The 21,610-nt window shown below is 41.1% G+C and overlaps 1 protein-coding gene across 1 annotated transcript in view; it reads left to right on the forward strand.

Moving 5' to 3' along the window:
- Window positions 1-21,610, forward strand: part of YLPM1 (YLP motif containing 1) — a 52,418-nt gene that overhangs the window by 6,576 nt on the left and 24,232 nt on the right. Inside the window, exons 2-10 of the mRNA XM_063290110.1 lie at window positions 5,595-5,825; window positions 6,682-6,876; window positions 7,721-9,000; window positions 11,024-13,120; window positions 14,095-14,215; window positions 16,466-16,970; window positions 17,629-17,724; window positions 18,039-18,240; window positions 20,254-20,387. Of these exons, the coding sequence (XP_063146180.1) occupies window positions 5,595-5,825; window positions 6,682-6,876; window positions 7,721-9,000; window positions 11,024-13,120; window positions 14,095-14,215; window positions 16,466-16,970; window positions 17,629-17,724; window positions 18,039-18,240; window positions 20,254-20,387 (4,861 nt within the window). The remainder of the gene's footprint in view (window positions 1-5,594; window positions 5,826-6,681; window positions 6,877-7,720; window positions 9,001-11,023; window positions 13,121-14,094; window positions 14,216-16,465; window positions 16,971-17,628; window positions 17,725-18,038; window positions 18,241-20,253; window positions 20,388-21,610) is intronic.

Below are 21,610 nucleotides of genomic sequence, written 5' to 3' on the forward strand. Positions count from 1 at the left end.
ACCCCACCCTTGCAAGAAAATGCTGTCCGGAGAACAGAAGGGATGATTTCCTGGATTCTCCTTACCTGGAGAATTCTTCAGGCTGCAGGGATCCAGCTTGTGCCCAGAAATGCTGCACCATCAGCACTGCTTTAAAAAGCAGTACTGTTCAGTCTGCCATTCCCCACAGGAAGCCCAGTAAATCAAATAAATAAATTGAAATAAGCTATTACCCTTATAATGCTGTAAAAATTATGAAGTATATATAAGAACCAGAGATTGATTCTTAGAAGTCGTTCTGTTCAGCTGTTTTATGACAGCAAAGCCATACTTTTAATAACCAAGGAAAAAGTATACAGGTAGTCCTCACTTAATGACCCTAATTGGGACCAGAATTTCCATTGCTAAGTGAAGCAGTTGTTAAGCAAATTATCGCATGACCATGCTGCTTACCAACAGCAGTTTCACCTGCCCTCCATGAACTACCTCTACTTCAACCCCACCCCCCCACCCCACCCCCGTAATGGTATGTGGGCATTACCTTGGGAGACGGAGAAGAGACATAGCCAAGGGAACGGTCAGATAAAAGGCAGCTTAGCCCGCAGCAGGAATGTGGGCCTGGCAAGTGGCTCATAAGGGACTCTCCCTAGTTTCTTGGGCTGTAAGGGGATGGGAGGGGGAGAAATGTACTTTCAAACTTTCAAGATTCTGTTAATGTAACCTTACAAGTAGTCCTTGCTTACTGACCACTTGTTCAGTGACTGTTCAAAGTTGTGACAGTGCTGAAAAAAGAATCTGGTGTGCAGCTCAGCTAAAGCCTGGGTTGCAGCCTAGAAGAAGATAGAGACCTTGGACTGTGTTGCTCCTATGTAGCCTCTCTTTATGCACCAGTTCCAGGGCACACCTTGGTTTTCCAAGGAACTCCAGGAAATGAAGTGCCAGAACAGGCACCTAGAGCATCATTAGAGGAAGACTTAAGAGTAAATCCAGTCAATCACAAGCATAGTTAATATTCGGGATTGCATCACGTCTATATTGGTGGTGCAATATCATTTATTTGCACTTATTGCATCCTGCAGTAGCAGTCCAGTGGCCCTGTTTAGGATTACTCATTCCCAGTTGGGGAGGAACAACTCACAGGACCATCTACAGAGCCACCATGAGGAATACTCATGTTATCTGGCAGATAAAGTTCCTCAGATCTGCCTGGAGTTTAACTCTAACTGGGCAGGTCCAAGCAAGATGTGTGAGGCATGGTCTTGTGGGGTTATCTGGGCAGTTTGTGTCATCACTCTGCTTTGAGCTGCATTAGTTGCTGGTTGCCTTCTGAGTGCAATTTAAGGTGATGGTTGTACCTATAAAGCTCTTCATGGCATGGGGCATGTTAATTTGAGGGACTGCCTGTATCCAATGGTTTTTTCCTGTCTAGTGAGATTGGATAGAGTAGGGTCACTCTGTGTCCTCAATTAAACAATGCCAGAGATTTGCATGGCTTCCACCCTACAAGGGTTCCACGAGTCTTTAAAAACTTGAGTTTGCTCCCAGGCCTGGGGTTAGGTTGTTTGTTGGGCCCCTGGCAGTTTTTGGGTGGGTGGGGGGTGGTGATTTTATCCAGGTGTTCATGTTCTTTTCTCTTTTTATTTTATTTTTTATTTTTTTAACTATATAAGGGATCTGCTGCATGGTCCAGCGGAGGCCCTGGCTGCTACCTGGAACAGGGAAGTGGCCGGGGCCTTGGACAGGATCGCGCCTGTGCGGCCTCTCTTGCCTCATCCGACCCGACACTCCCCGTGGTTCACGGAGGAGGTGAGAGTTTTGAAGAGGCTTAAGAGTTGCCTAGAGCGCCGCTGGAGGAAGACAAAGACCAAATCCGACCAAACACAAGCTAGGGCCGCTATTAAGGCCTACCTTGTGGTGGTAAGAGCAGTGAAACGGCAGTATTTCTCCACTCTTATTGCACCCTCAGATTGCCGTCCAACGGCCCTGTTTAAGATCACACGTACCCTTTTGGGGAAGGTGGGCCCAGTGACCCACCTACAGGGCCGTGTGGAAGAGTTTTCTGAGCATCTGCAGGATAAAATCACTCGGATCCGGTCTAAGTTGGACTCCATGCGTGAAGCAGGGTCTGTGGAGATACGGAGGGAATGTTTTAGCCTTGTTATCTGGGAGCAGTTTGATCCGGTTGGACCCAAGGAAGTGGACAGGATCCTCTAGATTGTGAATGCCACCACCTGTTATTTAGATCCATGCCCCTCCTGGCTGGTGAAGGCAGCTTGGGAGGTGGCGTGTGGTTGGGTCCAAGTGATGGTAAATACATCCTTGAGTGAGGGGGTGTTCCCGGTCGCCTTTAAGGAGGCACTGGTGCGCCCCCTCCTCAAGAAGCCATCTCTGGACCCAACTGTGCTGGAGAATTTTCATCTAGTCTCCCACCTCCCCTTTTTAGGGAAGGTGGTTGAGAAGGTGGTGGCATTACAGCTCCAGAGGGTCCTGAAGGAAATGGATTATCTGGACCCCTTTCAGTCAGGTTTCAGGCCAGGATATGGGACAGAAACTGCATTGGTCGCACTTATGGATGATCTCTGGCGGGAGCGGGATGGAGGCAGTGCATCCATCCTTGCTCTCCTTGACCTCTCAGCGGCTTTTGATACCATCGACCATGGTATCCTTTTGGGACAGCTCAGGGAGTTGGGGGTGGGCAGCGTAGTTCTGCGCTGGTTCACCTCCTTCCTCCAGGGCTGGTCCCAGTTGGTGGTGATAGGAGAGGAGAGATCCAACCCACGACCCCTCCATTGTGGGGTGCCGCAGGGTTCGGTTCTCTCTCCTCTCTTGTTTAACATCTACATGAAACCACTGGGTGAGATCATCCGTCACCACGGGTTGAAGTATCATCAGTATGCTGATGATACCCAATTATACATCTCTATCCTGGGTGAAACGGGACGCGGTGGCGCTGCGGGTTAAACCGCTGAGCTGCCGATCGGAAGGTCGGCGGTTCGAAACCGCACGGCGGGGTGAGCTCCCGTTGCTAGTCCCAGCTCCTGCTCACCTAGCAGTTCAAAAACATGCAAATGTGAGTAGATCAATAGGTACCGCTTCGGCGGGAAGGTAACGGCATTCCGTGTCGTCATGCTGGCCACATGACCCGGAAGTGTCTATGACAACGCCGGCTCTAAGGCTTAGAAACAGAGATGAGCACCGCCCCCTAGAGTCGGACACGACTGGACTTTACGTCAAGGGAAACCTTTACCTTTACCTTTATCCTGGGTGAGGTAAGTGATGTAGTGACTGCCCTTTCTCGGTGCCTGGGGGCTGTGGGGGTCTGGATGGGGAACAACAGGCTTCAACTGAACCCTGATAAGACGGAGTGGCTGTGGGTTGATGGGGCTTCATCTTCCGGGAAACTGTCATCTTTAGTTCTGGATGGGGTGGCACTGCCCCAGACAGACTCAGTGCGTAATCTGGGGGTTCTCCTGGACTCACGACTCCTGCTCAAAGAGCAGGTGGCAGTCGTGGCCAGGAGGGCCTTTGCGCAACTTCGGGTTGTGCGCCAGTTACGCCCGTCCCTGGATCGTGAAGCCCTCCAAACAGTCACACCCTGGGTATCTCCCATATAGACTACTGCAATGCGCTCTACATGGGGCTACCCCTGAAGAGTATCCGGAAGCTTCAGCTGGTTCAAAATGTAGCCGCGCAGGCTATTTTTGGTGCACCTAGGTGGGCACATATAACACTGTTGGTGCGCGAGCTGCACTGGGTGCCAGTTTGCTTCCAGGTCCAATTCAAGGTGTTGGTTATTACCTTTAAAGCCCTACATGGCATGGGGCCACGTTACCTGAGGGACCATCTCATCCCCATTACATCGGCCCGCCCCACCCGATCATCCAGAAAGGGCATGTTATGGACCCCGTCCATAAGAGAATTTCATCTGGCGGGGTGCAGGAAGCGGGGCTTCTCTGTGGTGGCCCCTGCTCTCTGGAATATCTTGCCCCCAGAGGTGAGGCAGGCCCCTTCACTCCTGACCTTCTGGAAGGCCCTGAAGACCTGGTTTTGCCGTCTCGCCTGGAAAGTGAATAACCATTCTTGGGGATGGCTCGCACCCTAGAGTCCCTCCCACCAGCCTGGATTTTACATTTCTCTTGGATTTTATTTATTTATTGTGTTTTATTATAATTGTTTTATGTGATTTTAATGTTTATGTTTTATCTGGGATTTTATTGTAAACCGCCCAGAGTCCCTCTTCTGGGGGAGATGGGCGGTGGCTAAATATGAGTAATAAATAAATAAATAAATAAACCTAAATATAAATAAATAAATAGGTGGCTTTGAGGGTAGAAGTTAAACAATTGCATTTGAGAAAAAGTGGCAAGGAAGTCCCCAGCATAAGTTTTGTTTCTGTATGGTAACTCAATACTGCTTTCCTCTGATACTACTAATGCAGTGGTTTCAAGTTTCAAGTTTGTGCTGAGCTTAGAACAAAATAACTCCACTCAATGTATTCTGGTGGACTATTTTTTGCAATACCTGTGTTCCAGTAGTCCAAAACTCAGAACAGCTTGAGTATTCTATGTACCACAGGAAACAAAAATAACTTGGGATCAGTTGCTGCTTCTTTGTTTTTTATCTAAGGGCTGGTTGGTAGGATATAGTCTATTCAGAATGCTGCCTTCCATCCAAATTGCAGAAATTTTGGCAAATATCATGTTCATTAAAACATTTGGGGGCAGGAAAAAAATTTTCTCCTAAGAAACAATGGTTTGGTCTTCCCAATACATCTACCCATCCCACCAGGTCAAGCAGGAGGGGTATGCTGCAGGTCCCATCTCCAAAGGAGCTCCATCTGGCGGAACCCAGGTGGCATGCCTTTTCTGCTGTGGTCCCCGCCCTCTGGAACATCATTACCCCAAGGTGAGGTTAGCCCCACCTCTTCCAGAAGGCTGTTAAAACATGGTTTTTTCACCAGCCTCAGGGATCCCAGGGAGAGCCTGCAAGGTGGCTATATGAGATTAAGTAATGTTTGTTCTCCTGCCTTCTTGGGTTTTACCTATTTTATCTGTTTACTTTATCTGTTTATTTTATTTTTGGTTGTTTTTAGATTGTTACGGAGTTTTTAATTGCTGTGTTATACACCTCCCAGAGTCACGTGTTTGTGAGGTGGACACTATATAAATATGCTAAATAAATAAATATATAAATTTCACAAAATAACTCTGATAGCTAGAGTTTGGTGGGGGGAAGGTTGGTGGGGTTTTTGTTTTTTTAATGCCTTTGAGTCAATGTTGACTCCTGGCGACTGCCTGGATTAGTCCCTGCAGTTTTCTTGGCAAGATTTTCCGAAGCGGCTTGATACTGCCTCCTTCCTAGGGCTGAGGGAGTGACTGGCCCAAGGTCACCCAGCTGGCTTTGTGCCTAAGGCAGGAATGTAACACTCTCCCGGCTTCTGGCCTGGTGCCTTAACCACTACACCAAACTCACTCTCTTGTTTGAACTAGTTATCAATATTATTTTAAAAACATGGATTTATTCTCTACTTTGCAGTGAATACTGTGGCTTTCTTCAGATTCTAGGATATTCTCTGTTTCTCTACAAAATTACTATACTTCTCTCCTTTATTGTAGGAACAACAGCAATATTGGTATCAACAGCATTTGCTTACTCTTCAGCAAAGGGCAAAAGCACATGCATTGGGACAGCAACAGCAACCCGTTGTTAATGATGCCCCTGAACAGAGGCAAGAAGAAAGAGAAATACCTGTTTCTAGTGAGCTTTCTGAACCCACTTTGAATTATGAACCTGTATTACCACATCCCAAAGATGAGGAGCTTCCTGTATCATCTGTTGAACATAAGGTATGCTATACACAGATGTGTCACTATATATAACTGCTCATTGATAAAGAGTTATTTTCCCTTTTATGCTTATTTCAGGTATTTCATATTTGTTATTAATGGGAGGATGGTTTGTAAATCTTGGGGCATGTGTCATTTGGAGACCAAAAGTTGCAGCAGGGGTGGGGAACCAGCAGTACCAGTCCCCTTCTTAGGGTTCCCTTGAGCTGTCCCATCTAATGTTGCTGAAATTTATGGTAATTTTTTTTTCACAATTTTGAGACAGCAAACACATGAAAACTGCAGTCTGAGTCCTGTAATAGTTTGAAAACAAATATTAGGCCCACAAAACTCCCCCTCCCAAATCAAGAGAAGAAGACAGGCCCATCTTCTCTGCATCATTCCCCATCATTTCTGTTGCCACCATGATACATTACATATTACTGGAAATGACCTAGGTTAAGCAACAGCAAAATAAGAGAGCCAGTTTGGTCTAGTGGTTAAGGCAATGGGCTAGAAACCAGGAGACTGAGAGTTCTAGTCCTGCCTTAGGCATGAAAGCTGGCTGGGTGACCTTGGGCCAGTCACTCTCTCTCAGCCCAACCCACCTCACAGGGTTGTTGTGGGGAAAATGGAAGAGGAAGGAGTATTAGGTATGTTGGCCGCCTTGAGTTATTTATAAAAAAATAATAAAGGTGGGATAGAAAATAAATAAATAAATGATAATAAATAAAATGATACATTTATGGATGACACCTAGGAAGTAACGTTAGTCTTTTTGCACTTTTTAAAAATGCTTTTAATCCAAATGTTTTTCTTTTATTTGGAATTCTAATCACTGATTGAAATAAATTATGACTGGTTCCTTGTACCCTAGCTAAACATTGAACCTCCAGAAGATCCTGAAGAAAGCTTGAGATTACAGCAGCTACAGGCAGCAGCAACACAATGGCAGCAGCATCCACAACAAAGAGTGGGTTTCCAGTATCAGAGAATAATGCAAAAGCATTCACAGTTGCAACAAATTCTACATCGCTATCAACAGATCATGCAGCAGCCATCACATTTGCCAGTAAGTTGTTTAAATATTTTACTTTTACACATTTGTCGGTGAGTTGTTAAAAAAGATATAATCTTTACTTCCTTCTGCCTGAGTGAAATTGTTGGGGTTTTTTTGTCCCTTTGAGTCAGTGTTGACTCCTGGCAACTGCCTGGACCCTGGACAAGTCCCTGCAGTTTTCTTGGCAAGATTTCAGAAGTGCCATTGTCTGCTTTCTACGGCTGAGAGAGACTGGCCGGCCCAGGGTCACCCAACTGGCTTTATGCCTGAGGCAGGACTGTCTCCCAGTTTCTAGCCTGATGCCTTAACCATTACACCAAACTGGCTCTCAAGTGAAATTGTCACTATGTTTTAATTATGAAATATAGCTTAATAGTTATTTACTGTTTAATTATTCTTTACAGTTTTTTCCTGTGTTTGGGTAGGCACAGTCTGTTACCCCCCAGATGTCTTAGACCTCAGTTCCCATAATCCTACATCAATATGGGATTATTTCTGGCTGGAATTTATGGGAGTTGAATCTTAGCACTTTGTATGTTAGAGAATGCTGGCAACATATTTGCCTACTAGTAAAATGTTCTTGTTCTTTTTCTAGAAATTATATATCAATCTTAGAAGTAACACTGTTGATACTAAAATGACTTCCTAATGAAAAGTAAACAAAAAACACTGTTTTACTAGAAAATAGTAATAAATTGTAGGTGAAAAAAAATTCAGTGAAATTGTAGAAGCTATGAAATTTCATTTAAGCTTAAGATGAAATGTTTTGCTATCCTGATACATTTGGGTAAGTACAGACCATGACTTTGAAAACCCAGACCTACAATATCTTCATTATTATTTTCTTTTATGGCAGACAGCAACAGTGGAGATACAGCTACAGCATTATGAGACTCAGAATAAGCAGTTCCAGCCACTTTACAAAGAGTGGGAACGTGAATTTCAGCAGTGGCAGGATCAACTTCAGGCCTATCCTCACAAAGACCAGCTTCATGAGTGTGAGAAACAGTGGAAAATGTGGCAGGGACAAATGAAAGCCACTCACAATCACCTTCAGGAGAAGGTGAAGTCTCTTCAAAGCATGAATACTCAGTGTCCTGGGAATACAACGTTTCCATTTTCTCCATATTCTCAAACAGTGCAAGGTGGTATGCCTGTTTTACCTGCAACTACACTTCCTCCATCAACTACTGGATTTTCTGCTGGCCCATTGCCATCTGACATGACTGTTTCAAAAGAATCTGGACCTAAGAGCACCCAGACCACTGAAACAAGACCAACTCTTTTTCCCACTTCTAATTCTTTTTCTTTTAAAGTTAGTGAATCACTTCCCACTTCTCAGGTGACAGAAGTGATCAGGCCAGCTCTTCTTCCTACCCCTTCATCTGGGTCTTTCACATACAAAACAGATGATTCTTCTACCACTTCCCAGAGCTTGGAGGCAACCAGGCCAGCTTTGTTTCCTGCTCATAGCTCTTTTACGTTTAAAGTTACAGAGTCACTTCCCACTTCCCAAAACACAGAAACAGCTAGGCCAGCTCTTCTTCCTACCCCTACTACTACTACTTTTACATACAAAGCAACTGAACCTCCTGCTACCTCCCAGACCATGGAGACAACTAGGCCAGCTCTGCTTCCTACCCCTACCCACACTTCTTTTCCTTTTAAAAATAGTGATTCATCTGTCATCCCACAGGCAACTGAAACAACTAGGCCAGCTTTGCTTCCTACTCCTACTTCCGCTTCTGCTTTTTCATTTAAGGTTAGTGATTCGAATGCAGCTACCCAGGCCACTGAAACCACCAGACCAGCCCTTCTTCCTACCCCTTCCCCTGTTTCTTTTTCTTATACTGATACATCAGCCACTTTGTCTTACCATTCAAATATGACAGCACCTGCTAGCTCTTCAGACCAAGGTAGTTCTTATGCTCCTCTGGGCAAACAGTCAGTAGCATTTGGGTCTGCCTCATCTGACCATGCTTCCATTAAAGTGAAATCAAATTCTACAATAGCTTCATCATCTGTGTCCACCACTACTACCACTACCACTACCACCTATCAGAACAGACCATTGAGGCCAGCTGGGTTTCCTGATTCCCCCAGGGGACCATACTATGAAGGCCCAAGGGGCCCAAGGTAGGTTTTCTTTTTGTTTCATTTTTACTCAGAAAGTCCTATATTATGTAACATAGTAGAAGTATTCTTAAACCTAGCTTTCTTGTACTATGGCCTTTAGAGATGTGATATACTTACAGAGATAAGAATATGCTTATATGTTAGTCATTGCCATCTTCCCACCTTGCCAGAGGTATATTAAGCTTTACATACAGTATATACACCTCAGACATTCCTGAATAATTTAGGAAATTATTCTTCCAGATATTCTGTTTACTTCTCATGATGAAGGATACTTCTTGAAACAGGGCCATATGGTCAGGAGTAAGCTTAAGTGGTTGTTTGTCAACAACTTTGCAGTCAAAATGGTTTCATAAACAATCCAGAAGAAAAAATCCCAAATAATGCAGAAAAACAAAAGAAATTGTACAGCCAGACAACTCATGTTTACACTTATAGAAGGCCCCAGGGAAGATAGAAGGGAGAGTACATAAATTCACAGCGGTAATTGTAGAGCTGAAGCTGATATATTATATCAGATGCTCCAGATCCTCCTGCAGCTGGAGTATCTGGCAGACTAGATATAAAGCCTACCTCAGAAACAAGTCAAACAACATTTGTTATATGTTTTGTTTATATTAGTGGCCAGAATCATTTGATAATCAGAAATACTCCTCTGTGGAGTTAGTCATTTTAAGTACTCTCTTGTTTCATTACATTAAAGAGATTTGTACAGATTGTGTTTGTACTTAAATTTGGTGCCTTTAGATATTTTGCCCTTTTTTCTGACTTAAAGTTGAATTCTGCACCAAAAGGAAGAACACAGATAGAATAAAAATGCATAAAGTAATTTTTTTACAAACGTTTATTCAAATGCAAGATCCCTGGTGTGTTAGTTACTCCGTCCGTGTGCCACAAATTGCATTTTTAATACATTTTTATCATATCTCCAGTACCAAGTGCAGTGTTGTATATTGTAAATCATGTAATACATAGATATTATTAGATGTTATGACAAGCATGAAAAATGTTTGTTTTAAAAAATTAGTTTGGATTTTCCAATGAAGAATATTTAAAAACCATTATCTGGAAACATAATAAAATATATCTGTTTCTCTGTATGACACTTTAGTGCCCATGTTGACATAGAGACCCATATTCATATCAAATTCAAATGGCTGGCCCTGAACAAAAAGACTTTTCAACCAGAAAAATATCTAACTAGATATTTTTCTGGTTGAAATCTAACTATGGGCCTGACACAGGGCCAAAGAACAGCCCTAAGCAGAGCAAGATTTGAGTTCCTGGATTCTATGGTAAAACAGGCAATTTCATTAAGTACCTTATTCAGAGAGGGTATGTATATGTGACTCACCACAAATAGAGGACATCACTCATATCCTCTTTGACTGCCAACTATATGCTTCAGCCAGAGCATAGCATTTAAAGTCACTAATTGACAGGACAGCCCACTGGGACCCCATCAATAGGCTATCTTACATCCTCCAAGGTGCAAACACACGGGCAGCAAGAAAGACTGCCAGGTTTAAAGCTAAAGCCATCCAACTGAGAGCTTCCTACTTCAAATCAAATTAGGGTCATCTGCCAAGGGGATGATCTTATCTGATTATTTCATTGCTGTATTTTACCCTGTTTTATTTGATATAGTTGTTTGACTAATCATTAAACAAACTGAACTGAAACTTTAGTCTGTCCTTGTCAATTAAGTCATAAGTCAACCAAAATTCCCAGTGGGAAGAATGCTAAGATAGAGCAAACTATTTCTGCACTGAATAACAGAATAGTGGACAGCTGAGTAGTTAATCATAGTGGACAGCTGAGTAGTTAATCACAGAGAGCTAACTTCCCCCACCATCCATTTCTCCCAGCTGTTGTTCCACCCAATACAGCAAGTATGCACTGTTTTATACATTTGATTTAAATTTCATACTTATTTTGCTGACCAGGAGATTTATGAAATTGTTTTATAGGAAAGTCTCACCAAACCTGTTAATTGAATAAAACATTCTGTCTAAACCCACAGGTTTGATGGACCACGGGGAAGAGGCTTTGAACCTCCAAGGCAGAGAGGTCCTCATTTTCAGGGCCAACGCTTAGAAGGTCCAAGGCCAAGACTTCAGAATCAGCATATAGATGGATCTTCAGGGAAACAGGGGACTATCCCTCGAGGGCCAGCAGCAGCATTTTACACTCCTTCAGGAGCATCACACATGCAGCCTTCCCAAGCAGGGGGACCATGGTGGCGGGGACCTAGGCCTCCTTTGGGACAACAGAACCACCAAGGAGAAAATAAAGAACTGTTTACTGATATTGTCAATAAATCTAAATTTATGCCTGATATAAAGGCTTCTGGACCAGTTCAGCCAGATAAGGGCCTGCCTAAAGTACACCAAAATACATCCAGAAAGGAGGCCATAGAAGTAATGTCAGAAATAAAGAAACCAAGTGCCATGGATTCTGTATTACACACAGAAGCATCCAAAACCTCTTGCACTTCCACAAGTCTGCATCAGATACCAGTTTCCACTCTTCCTCCAAAACCAGGAGGGAAGAAAACGTTACTACCATCGCCTATCATAGGAAATAAAGATATGAACTCTACAGAAAACAAACTGGTTTCTCCAGACAGTAATCAGAATAAGGAATCATCTAAACTAGAAAGCAGGGACAAGGGACAAATGAAGCCAGGAGATAATCAGGGAATAGGGCCAGCTGGCAGAGGCAGGGGCCAGTGTAGAATGGAAGATACTAGAGGTAGAGGACGGGGCCGATTAGAAGATATGAGAGGAAGGGGAATAGCAAATAGAGGGAGAGGTCAATCAAGGGATGTTGCTGGTAGAGATATAAGCAGTGGACCAGGAACCCATGACAAACTTCCAGAAGGTCAGTTAGGCAGCTGGGAATCCGGGATTGGTGGACAATCAGGCAACCAGGAAAGAGCACTGGGCAGGCGATCAAACAGCCAGGAAAGAGGGTTACCAGCTCCTCGAATGGGCAGCAGGGAGAGAGTCCGAGCAAGTAGCCGGGAAAGAGGTACAGTCAGGCCTCCCAACAGTCAGGAGAGAGGAATAGACTGGCAAATTGGAAGCAGGGAGAGAGGCCCAGGTCGACAACCTACTAGTCGAGAGAGGGGCCCAGATAGACAAGGTAATAGTCGGGAAAGAGAACCCATTAGGAGGCCTAGCAGCCGGGAGCAGGATCTACACAGACGTGATACAGGACTGGGAGGCACTATTGAAAATTTACCACCATTTCGTGAAGAACCACCAAGGCCTCCATGGAGTTATGAAGAGGAAAGCATAGAAGAGGGTCATTCATTTGAATACAAAGATATTCCTCCTGTAGAACGCAGACGCTTGGATGATTGGGAAAGAGATAGATACTGGCATGATCGAGACCAGAGGTATCGTGATGATTCCCTTGATCCATATGAGAGAGATGAGGTGTTACCACAACGTCATCCATTGCCCCCTCTTTCTCCTCTTCCTCCTCTTCCTCCTCTACCTCCCTTGTTGGATCGAGAGCCATTTTGGGATGACTGGGAAAGGCCACTGGGTAGAGACAGAGAGGGAGACAGGGATCTTGACAGGATCAGAAGACCCTTGGATGTGTATGATCGTGAATTGGAAAGAGACTGGGACAGGGATTATATCAGACCATTGGGGGAGAGAGATACATTGAGTTGTGATATGGACATACCACCTCTACCTCCTTTGCCACCTCTGCCTCCACTTCCTCCATTAGATAGATACCGTGAGGACAGGTGGCTAGAAGAGAGGGACAGAGATTTCTATGACAGAGATTCTAGAGACAGGGGGGAGATCAGAATTCGTGAATATCCAGAGAGACGTGATACATGGAGAGAACAGTCTGATTTCCCACCTGACAGAGGGGATTGGGGGAGAGAGAGATTTTCAGAGAGGTGGTATCCTGATGAAATGGATAGATTTGTACCTTTAGAAGATCATCTGGATCCACCATCCCTGCTACCACATTCATCTGAATTGTTGGAAGAAGAGCCAAATTTAGCTTCTGAGCAGACATTAGGAGGAGTAATGGTCCTTAGTCAAAGGCAACATGAAATCATCTTGAAGGCTGCCCAAGAACTAAAAATGCTACGGTGAGTTAATTTTTTTTTCTTGTCTGTCTGTCTAAGGCTAATTATATTTTCCTCAGCTTTCTCTTTATATGCAATACCCTTACAAAGTGCTTTAAAAACATAGATATCAGTTATAAATCTTTTAGTCTCTTTAAATGAAAGGGCACTTTATGCAAGTTTAGTTTCCTTTTGAGTCAAGGATCATTGAAATAACTGCTTTAAATAATATATCTTGTGAATCTTAAGCTAATAAATAAAAATAATTCAGATCTTCCAGTAAAGTAGAAACACAGGAAGCATATGATAGAAGAGTTCAAATAACATAGCTGATAGAAATAATTTTTGAATTGTGATGATGAAGAAAGAATCCTGCCTTGTAATCTCGTAGAGAATTGAGCAAGGGAAGGGCATAAGGAAACAAAAGATCTGTGAAACAGAAATAATCATTTTAATTAATATGCAAAATGTATGGAATCCATTCATGCAGGAATACCGTTCCATCACCAAATTCCATGAAAACATTTGAAAAGTAAGCTGGGATAGCAAAGAAGAAGGCAAACAATTACCAGTTCTTCCAAGAGACAGTTTTATCACACACCTGTGGATTATACCTTTATATCTTTAGATCCAGGATCCAGATGGATCTTAAAAGCTTTATCCAAATAAAAAAGTCTACTTTTGCTTTGTTTAGTTTTAAACTACTACTGCATAAGTGTATAAGTATATAAGTACGTCAATACATCATACTATCCCATTCTTGGACAAGTGGTATGATATACTTTTAGAGCTGATGTGGGGGCAAGTGAGTCATTTGTAAAGATTCCAAGTTCACTTTCTGGCATCTCTTTTTAGCTTACCACCTGATAGCGCCATAAATCTGAAGTTGGGAGGTCTCCCTGGAGGCAGCATTCCACAGTGTTTATGCCACAACTGAAAATGTGTATGTTTATATCCTTAAAAAGATTAAGACAAACAATATACTTTTCTGATTATAGGGAACAAAAAGAACATATACAGAAGATGAATGAATTTGTTCCTGAGACTCAAATGTCTGAACTCCCACCACAAGAAATACCTAGGTCGCAAAGTACATCTGCTAGGAAGGATAACTTTCAGGTAAATTAAAATATTGCTCTGTTAATGCTCTTCAGGGATGATGAGAAGTGGGTGTAACAACAAATAAAAACAAAGCACAAAATCTGAATCTAATATACTTAGCCCTATATATTTGGCTGAAACAATTTCTTATGATTTTACTAGTTGATAGTTTTTAATTCTGAGATGCATATACTAGAGGAGAATTTCATACCTTAATTTATAAACAAGGGTCTGTTTCATTTTCTGGTGGAATTCTGTCTTAAAATTGAATTCCAGCTTTTTAAAAAAAAAAAAAAAACTTAAATCCAATATAGCATTTATGTAAAAACAAGATGCTTAAGTGTCCAAGAGCAGGTGACTCCATGTTTCCACCAACATAAGCATCCCAAATTCCAGTATCTCCATTTTTCCTGAATTTAATTGTTAGTCGAAAACAAGTTTGTTTGTTCGTTTATATTTTAAATTTCTATTACCACCCATCTCTCCCGAAAAGGTCAGCATGGCTCCTAGACACCAATTCAGGAAAGTCTGTGCTGCTACTGGGTTGGATGAAAATAGATTTTGGGGTTTTATGACATTACCCTTGAAACTTGCAATTGTTCCAGTTTTTTAAATTAAATCTAAAATGATATAATCTGAACGACCCCAAAAGATAATTCCTGGGACATAGAATAGTAGGTATCCCATGCTACTTACTGTTTGTGATTGATATATTTTATTTGAGGCAGCACACGTTGTATGTGGTGTTTAACTGATGGCTGCTCCAGAGAATTGTTAATTTATTTTTATATTGTAAATGTCTTTATATGGGGAAGCCCCAAGGAAGAAGTAATGAATTATCCAGCAGTTCATAGCACTAGTTTGTATAAGCAAGGCAACAGTTAATCATAATTGTAATATCCTTTGTATTTATACAGCTGGTAGGCAGAAACAAACAATTGGTTTTGTTTTTTACCACATGGCTGCTTTACCTGGAGCTACTTGCAAAAACTTGACCATAGTGCTAAGACATTGGAAGATAACTTTCAACCACTGAGATTAAAGTTGTTAACAAAAAGGTTTTATTTGTGCATGTATGTATGTGGCCACCCAACTTGCAGATTGCAATTCTGGGTGGCTGACATAGTATTAAAAACACAAAACTAAATATAAATACAAAAATAAATATGAAAACCACAAACAACACAATACAACACAACCAAGGCTAACCCGCAATCATATTAACATTCCCCAGACCATTTCAGGATGGGTTGAGTCAATGCTCTGGCTCAATATTCAGAGGAAAACCCAAGTATTTAAGGCCTTATAAAAGGCCAACACAGGGCCATCTAAATCTCAGAGGTACAGGTATGCTGTTTGAAAAGAGAGATGCATGTGTGATTTTGTTTTGTTTTTGTGCCTTTGAGTCAGTATTGACTGTTGGTAACTATATGGACAAGTCTGTGCAATTTTCTTGGCAGTATTTTTGGAAGTGGTTTGCCATTGCCTTCTTCCTAGGTCTGAGAGAGAGTGACTGGCCCAAAATCACCCACCTGGTTTTATATCTAAGACAAGACTAGAACTCATGGACTACCAGTTTCTAGTCCAGTCCCTTTAAATTTGATAGCCGGAATGTTTATAAATAATAGCATTTTTAAAATATGTCTTAATTTATATTTGTTTTGTACCCATTTTTAATACTGAAAGTCTACAAAAAGTACACATTTTAGAAAGATCAAGGCATATAGCTGTGTAACAGTGGTTCCATATATGTGTCATGCTTAACAAAGGCTTCATGCTGCCTTCTCCAAAATGCTGGCTGGGAATGAAGGAAATTAGTGTAGCATGCATAGAGGGCATCACAGCCTAGCAAATTTGCATAAATAGGAAGTCACAATGAATACTGGATTCATGCACTGCCTTCTGTCCTCTTCCTGCAATCCAGGTTTAGAAATTTGACCCAATTGCACTTTGGTTGCTTGTTGAATATCTGGATTTGGGCCTATGATTAACTAAAAAAGTCAGCTTCAGAAAATACTGTTTCAGATCATGTTGTTTTAAAGTAATCAATGTTTCCTGTCAGTTTTGGTCAAGAAATCCTAAACAGTCCATGATTAAACTAAAAGTGAAAGCTTCCAAACTGGCCACATTGGAGAGGAAAGGAAATAGCATAGAATCCCATGGTTCACTGTGGTTTGTTATGGCATGCAAAGAAAATCATGGCTGACAATATTGTTGATATGACAGTTATTTTACAAGTGTTTTATTTTCAAATTTCCTATTATCTAGGCCTCTTCTGAAACGCAAGGTAAAATACCAGTAGAGGAACAACCTATTAAGCCTACTCCAGCTGTAATCATAAAGCCACCAGTCTTGTTTCGGAAACCTACTCCAACCACTAAGCCACCTCCTATAAAATCTTCTTCTCCAGCGATAAGACCCCCTGTTCCCGCTGGAAAGGTTCCTATGCCAGCAGGGAAACTATCTGCTCCATCATCACAGTCAAATATTCCAGTTCCCATTTCAACTGCAGCAACAACTCAGGTTTCAGTCCCCATGGTAAAGTCATCGACTGGTATGAATCAAGAACGTTGGGATGAGGACTCTTTTCAGGGACTTTGGGACAGTAGTGAAGATAAAGGGTTGAAATCAGAGTATGACTTATCTACATCGGATTCCTCATTGTCTTCATCAACAGTCTCAGCATCTCTGGTGCCTGGTATGGCATCCCATTCCAAGGCACCAATTATTCATCAAACTGTTGACTATGGACATGGACACAACCATGGTCAAGGTGAATGCTGTTAATGTTTTGATCGCTACTTAATAAAACATTAAGGAGCTTCCTGAAGAGGCCTGTCCTGGATCTCTTAGTATTGGAATAACTGTTGTTGTATTTCCAATCTCACCTTTTTGGGAGAGGTTGTAGAAAAGGTGGTGGGACAGTAACTACAAATGGTCTGGAAGAAACAGATTATTTAGATCTCTGGCAGTCAGGGCTCAGGCCTGACTAGGAAGCTAAAATCACATTGGTCTTCTTCATGAATGACCTGCACTGGGACTTGAAAGGAGAGAGTACATCCACCCTTGTTCTGCTAAGTCAGTAGCCTTTGATATTTTTGACCACTGTGTCCTTCTGGACTGCCTGTGAAGGGTGGAGGTCAGAGGCACCATATTGTGGTGGATTTGTTCCTTTGTGAGCAAGCAGTTGCAGTTGGTGTTTGCAGGGCAAGGGAGATTCCATTATGCAACAACACTCAATGCCTTCTCTGTTCTGTTTAATATCTATATGAAGCCATGGGGAAAAACCATCCACTAGTTTGGAGTGAGATATCGTCAGTATGTTGATGATACACAGTTCATCCAGGCCAAATTAGGAATGCGGTGGGAGTTCAGAGCCAGTATCTGGAGGCTATCAGGGTCTTTAATTATTATCCATTTGTATTTAACAGATATAACTACCAGTAAAAGTGGACAACAAATTCCTTATGGGGAGCGAGTAACACTGCGTCCAGAACCTCCTCATGAAAGGCAACCCTTTTCAAAAGGTGGATTTATCTTCATTGTCACAGAAATATCTCTTTGAGAAAAAAAGACATTTGTCTGGTATTTGATAGCTTTCTTTTTAAGATGAGCTGCATTTTTCTCTTCTTTTTCTGATATGATAACTTAAATGCTTTGGATTATTTTAAATCTTCAGAATTATTTTATATAATGTGCAGAATGAGATTCTTTTTTCATCTATAAAATTAGCATATGAAGGGGAAAGGTGGGTTCAACATAGTCTTGTCTCTGATGTGATCATTTTACTTGCAATCTGGTTCAGCTCAAAAATTTCTTTATTACTTAGGCTAGGTCTAAGATTATTTTGACTTGTTTTTTCCTGAACACTTAGGCCAGCGGGACCGATACATCAAGGAGAGAGAGAATTATTTTGAACGACAAAATAATACCAGTCCAGACCACAGGGATTTTAGGAGGGAACGAGAACCATATAGAGACCGGATTTCTGGAGATCATGATCGGGAAAGATTTGACAAAGAACGATACCCGCGAGAAGACAGGTACATAAAGCAGAAATATCTAAGTAAGAAGATGTGCTTTCATAATGGTTATTGAAACTTTTTATATAGTCGATTTTCTGTATAAACAAAAGTCTTGTTATAAACAAGAATAGAATCCTATTCTGCAATGGATGAATGGATAGATGAATAAAAATTCCTTTTATTCCTAATTGTGTTAATTGTTAAAAAGTCACATAAAATTGAACATGTTAATATAGGCATAAGTAAAATAGATTACTTGACATAAAGGTTTGCTAATAATAATAGCAACACCAGCTCTTGTCATAATGAGTTCTAGGAATAATAGTAATAATAGTAATTCACATATTTATTTATTATTCACATTTCTTTCACCACCCATCTCCCCCTAAAAGGGGGACTCTGGGCGGTTTACAATAAAATCATTGAGGAACACACTATCATTTCCAAGATCAATCAAGCTTTGGTTTTCTCTTGCCCTGAACGACAAGTAAAAACAAATGGATCTGGGAATGTTATTGAAGTGGGAAGAACACACAGTCTGAATGTTGTCTTTCGCCTGTGACACTGGTGCTGTGTTGTGGGGCAAGGCATACAATGCCATTTTGATGGAGTCTTAGTCTGTTTCCTCTTTTGCCACCATCTTTTGCTAATTTGTTTCTCTTGCATTTTTCCTTGCTAATTAATATTTGCATTTATATTGTGCCATTTCAGAGTTTCATGCTACGTTGTAAAATGGTATGTTTTTGATTTTTAAAAAGCAAAGTTAACTGTATTTGTCATGAGAAAAATCCAGAGTCATGCTAAGCCAGTACTATCATTGGGCATGTAGTGATTTTGAGTTGGACTAATAAAGATATTTATTCATTCTGGACCAGGTCAGGGGCTGCCTGCTTTATATCAGGTCTGATCCAAAGCAAGTGTTGTGCTTCCCAGAAAAACACAGAAAAACATAAGCCATTGTAGCTTGTTTATTGTTTGACAGAATCAGATGAAGTTTTCAGGAAAAAGTGTCATTTTTGAGAACATGGTAACCACAGAGCTAGGTACCCTTAATTTATTTGTTTTCATTTATCTTTAGAAAAAAATGCTATAATTTTTGGACTGGATTCCATAACATTTGCTAGCATAATTGCTTTTGGAATAAATTGTAACAAATTTCAAATTAATAGGTTGAGATTTTTTTTATGTAAAAGGAATCTTTGCACGTAGGGGAGGTGTGATTTTGAGAAATTAAGAGATTTCTTAATTGAGAAATTTAGTAGGTAAAGTTGACTAAATGGTAGGAGATCAACTTGGTTTCTTGCACTCTTCCCAACGATCATGCCAAAAATCACTGCAAGATATAATATGGATATGCCATTTAGAATGGTCATACTAAAATATATTAATTGCATCTAGTAGCAGTAACAAGAAATGAGGTTATCATGCTCCCAGATCAAACATTCCCAGAACATCTGATCCAACTCGTATGCATGAATGGAATCAACACGGGTTAAGACTTGTGAGTTAGTAGAAGTGGGGGGGGGGGACACAAGCCAGGAGCGTGAAATCATCTTGTTTGGACTGTCTCTGGCATCCAAGGTCAGCCAGCAGAGCCGTTGCAGACATCTGCACAGAACTGAACAGACTGGCAGGAAAAAGGGGGCTGCATACCGAAGAAGGGGGAGGAGGTTGAATTCATTGGGCTGTTTAACTTGGGGAAAGCACGGGAACTTCTATTCACACCTTTTTCTCTGTACTGCACACTACACTTCATTAAAGAGATTTCTACTTTATCATGTATGAATCAAATTTAATGGTAAGCTGAGTAGGCAGTCATCACAGAGTAATGTGATGTAATCAGAGAGGCTCTTACACATTTTTAGATAATTTATGTAATATGCTGAGCATTCATTTTGGACATTGGCTTTATTGTTGGTTTTTGGGTGTTATTGCTGTTTTTGTGAGCCACCCAGAATTGTGGGCACATAAGATAGCCATAAAAATCTTTTAAGTAAATGAAGTCACACAAGTACTTTCTCCATTTGGCAGGCCATCTCCTTCAAGAAGCCAGTCTTACCGTGACAAAGATCATTCAGTTTCAAGAAGGGGAGGATTTGAAAGACAGTCATATGAGCGGAAGCCTGATCGTCCTCCTTATGATCATGGTCCTTCCATGTTTGGAGGTATAATTCTAAAATCATTGAGAATTGGAATAGAAGATTAGTGGGTTAGAATGAGGATAGAAACGTAAGCTTATTCTAAAATCATTGAGAACTGGAATAGAAGATTAATGGGTTAGAATGGGGATAGAAATGTAAACTTGATTGATGTTGCTTATTAAGTACAAGCAAAACCTCTGTTTAAAAGACCAGTTGCAGGGGAGGGATATCCGTTACTCCCAAAAGTCTGCTAAATTGCAAATTACATCATTTGCAGGAATTGACATAAAATTAATGTACATTTAACTGCTCACCTGGAGCTGTGCATGGATATATCCATTATTGGGGTAAGGGTATCTAGACAGAAGTGTGATTTCTTGTTTCTGAAATTCAGTAAATGAAGTCTGTTAAATTGAGGTTTCAAATGTATTTAAATTACTTGGCTCTCTAATTCAAAGAATAGTTGTAAGAGTAATTTTATAAATTATATGCACCAGTGTCATAAAGAGGTATGCATTTAGATATTATGATAAGCCAGTAGTGTATAGAATTCTGACTTGACTTGTGAATAAGCATGAGATTCATGCACATTGCTCAGTGTTTCCACTTGAGTTTTCCTACTATTGAGGCTGCGAACAAACTTGCATAGCTCTGTCTGTGGCTTGCTTAGAATTATGCACAAACATGAGCACCACTAGGCATTGATGTCTGTGAGAAAGGACCTATATACATAGACTAGCAGTCCAGATTCATCCTATATACTGACTACTCAGTAATCATTACAAACTTTTGTGGATTGTTATGTAAGACAGTGGTCATCAGTGCAATGCCTGCATTCATCATGGCACAGAGGATCCCCTCCCCTGGTAGTGGTTGCAGGATTCCCAAAGTTAATAAAAATACTTTTTATATAATATTAAAAATGACATTTATCATGAGAAGGTCAAAAACGTGCAGAATTTGGCAATCTTGCACTAACTCATCTATTATTTACATGTTTATTTTCATTTTGATACCTGCACCACAAACAACCTGCAATATTTTTTGGAGCATAAGTTGGGAACCACTGACAGACCATTCATGATCAAATTAATGACTCAAATAGCCTGTGCATGTGTATTATGTTAAAGAAGCAGTAGTGAAATGCCTATAGCAGAATTTATCCCTTTCCCAATCAAACCCATTCATATGCTTATTATCAGTCTTCTAATTATAGATAGTTACTACACAGTGAGCATGAACTTAGC

The sequence above is a fragment of the Candoia aspera genome, chromosome 1 (genome assembly GCF_035149785.1).
Source record: "Candoia aspera isolate rCanAsp1 chromosome 1, rCanAsp1.hap2, whole genome shotgun sequence".
NCBI lineage: Eukaryota > Metazoa > Chordata > Lepidosauria > Squamata > Boidae > Candoia > Candoia aspera.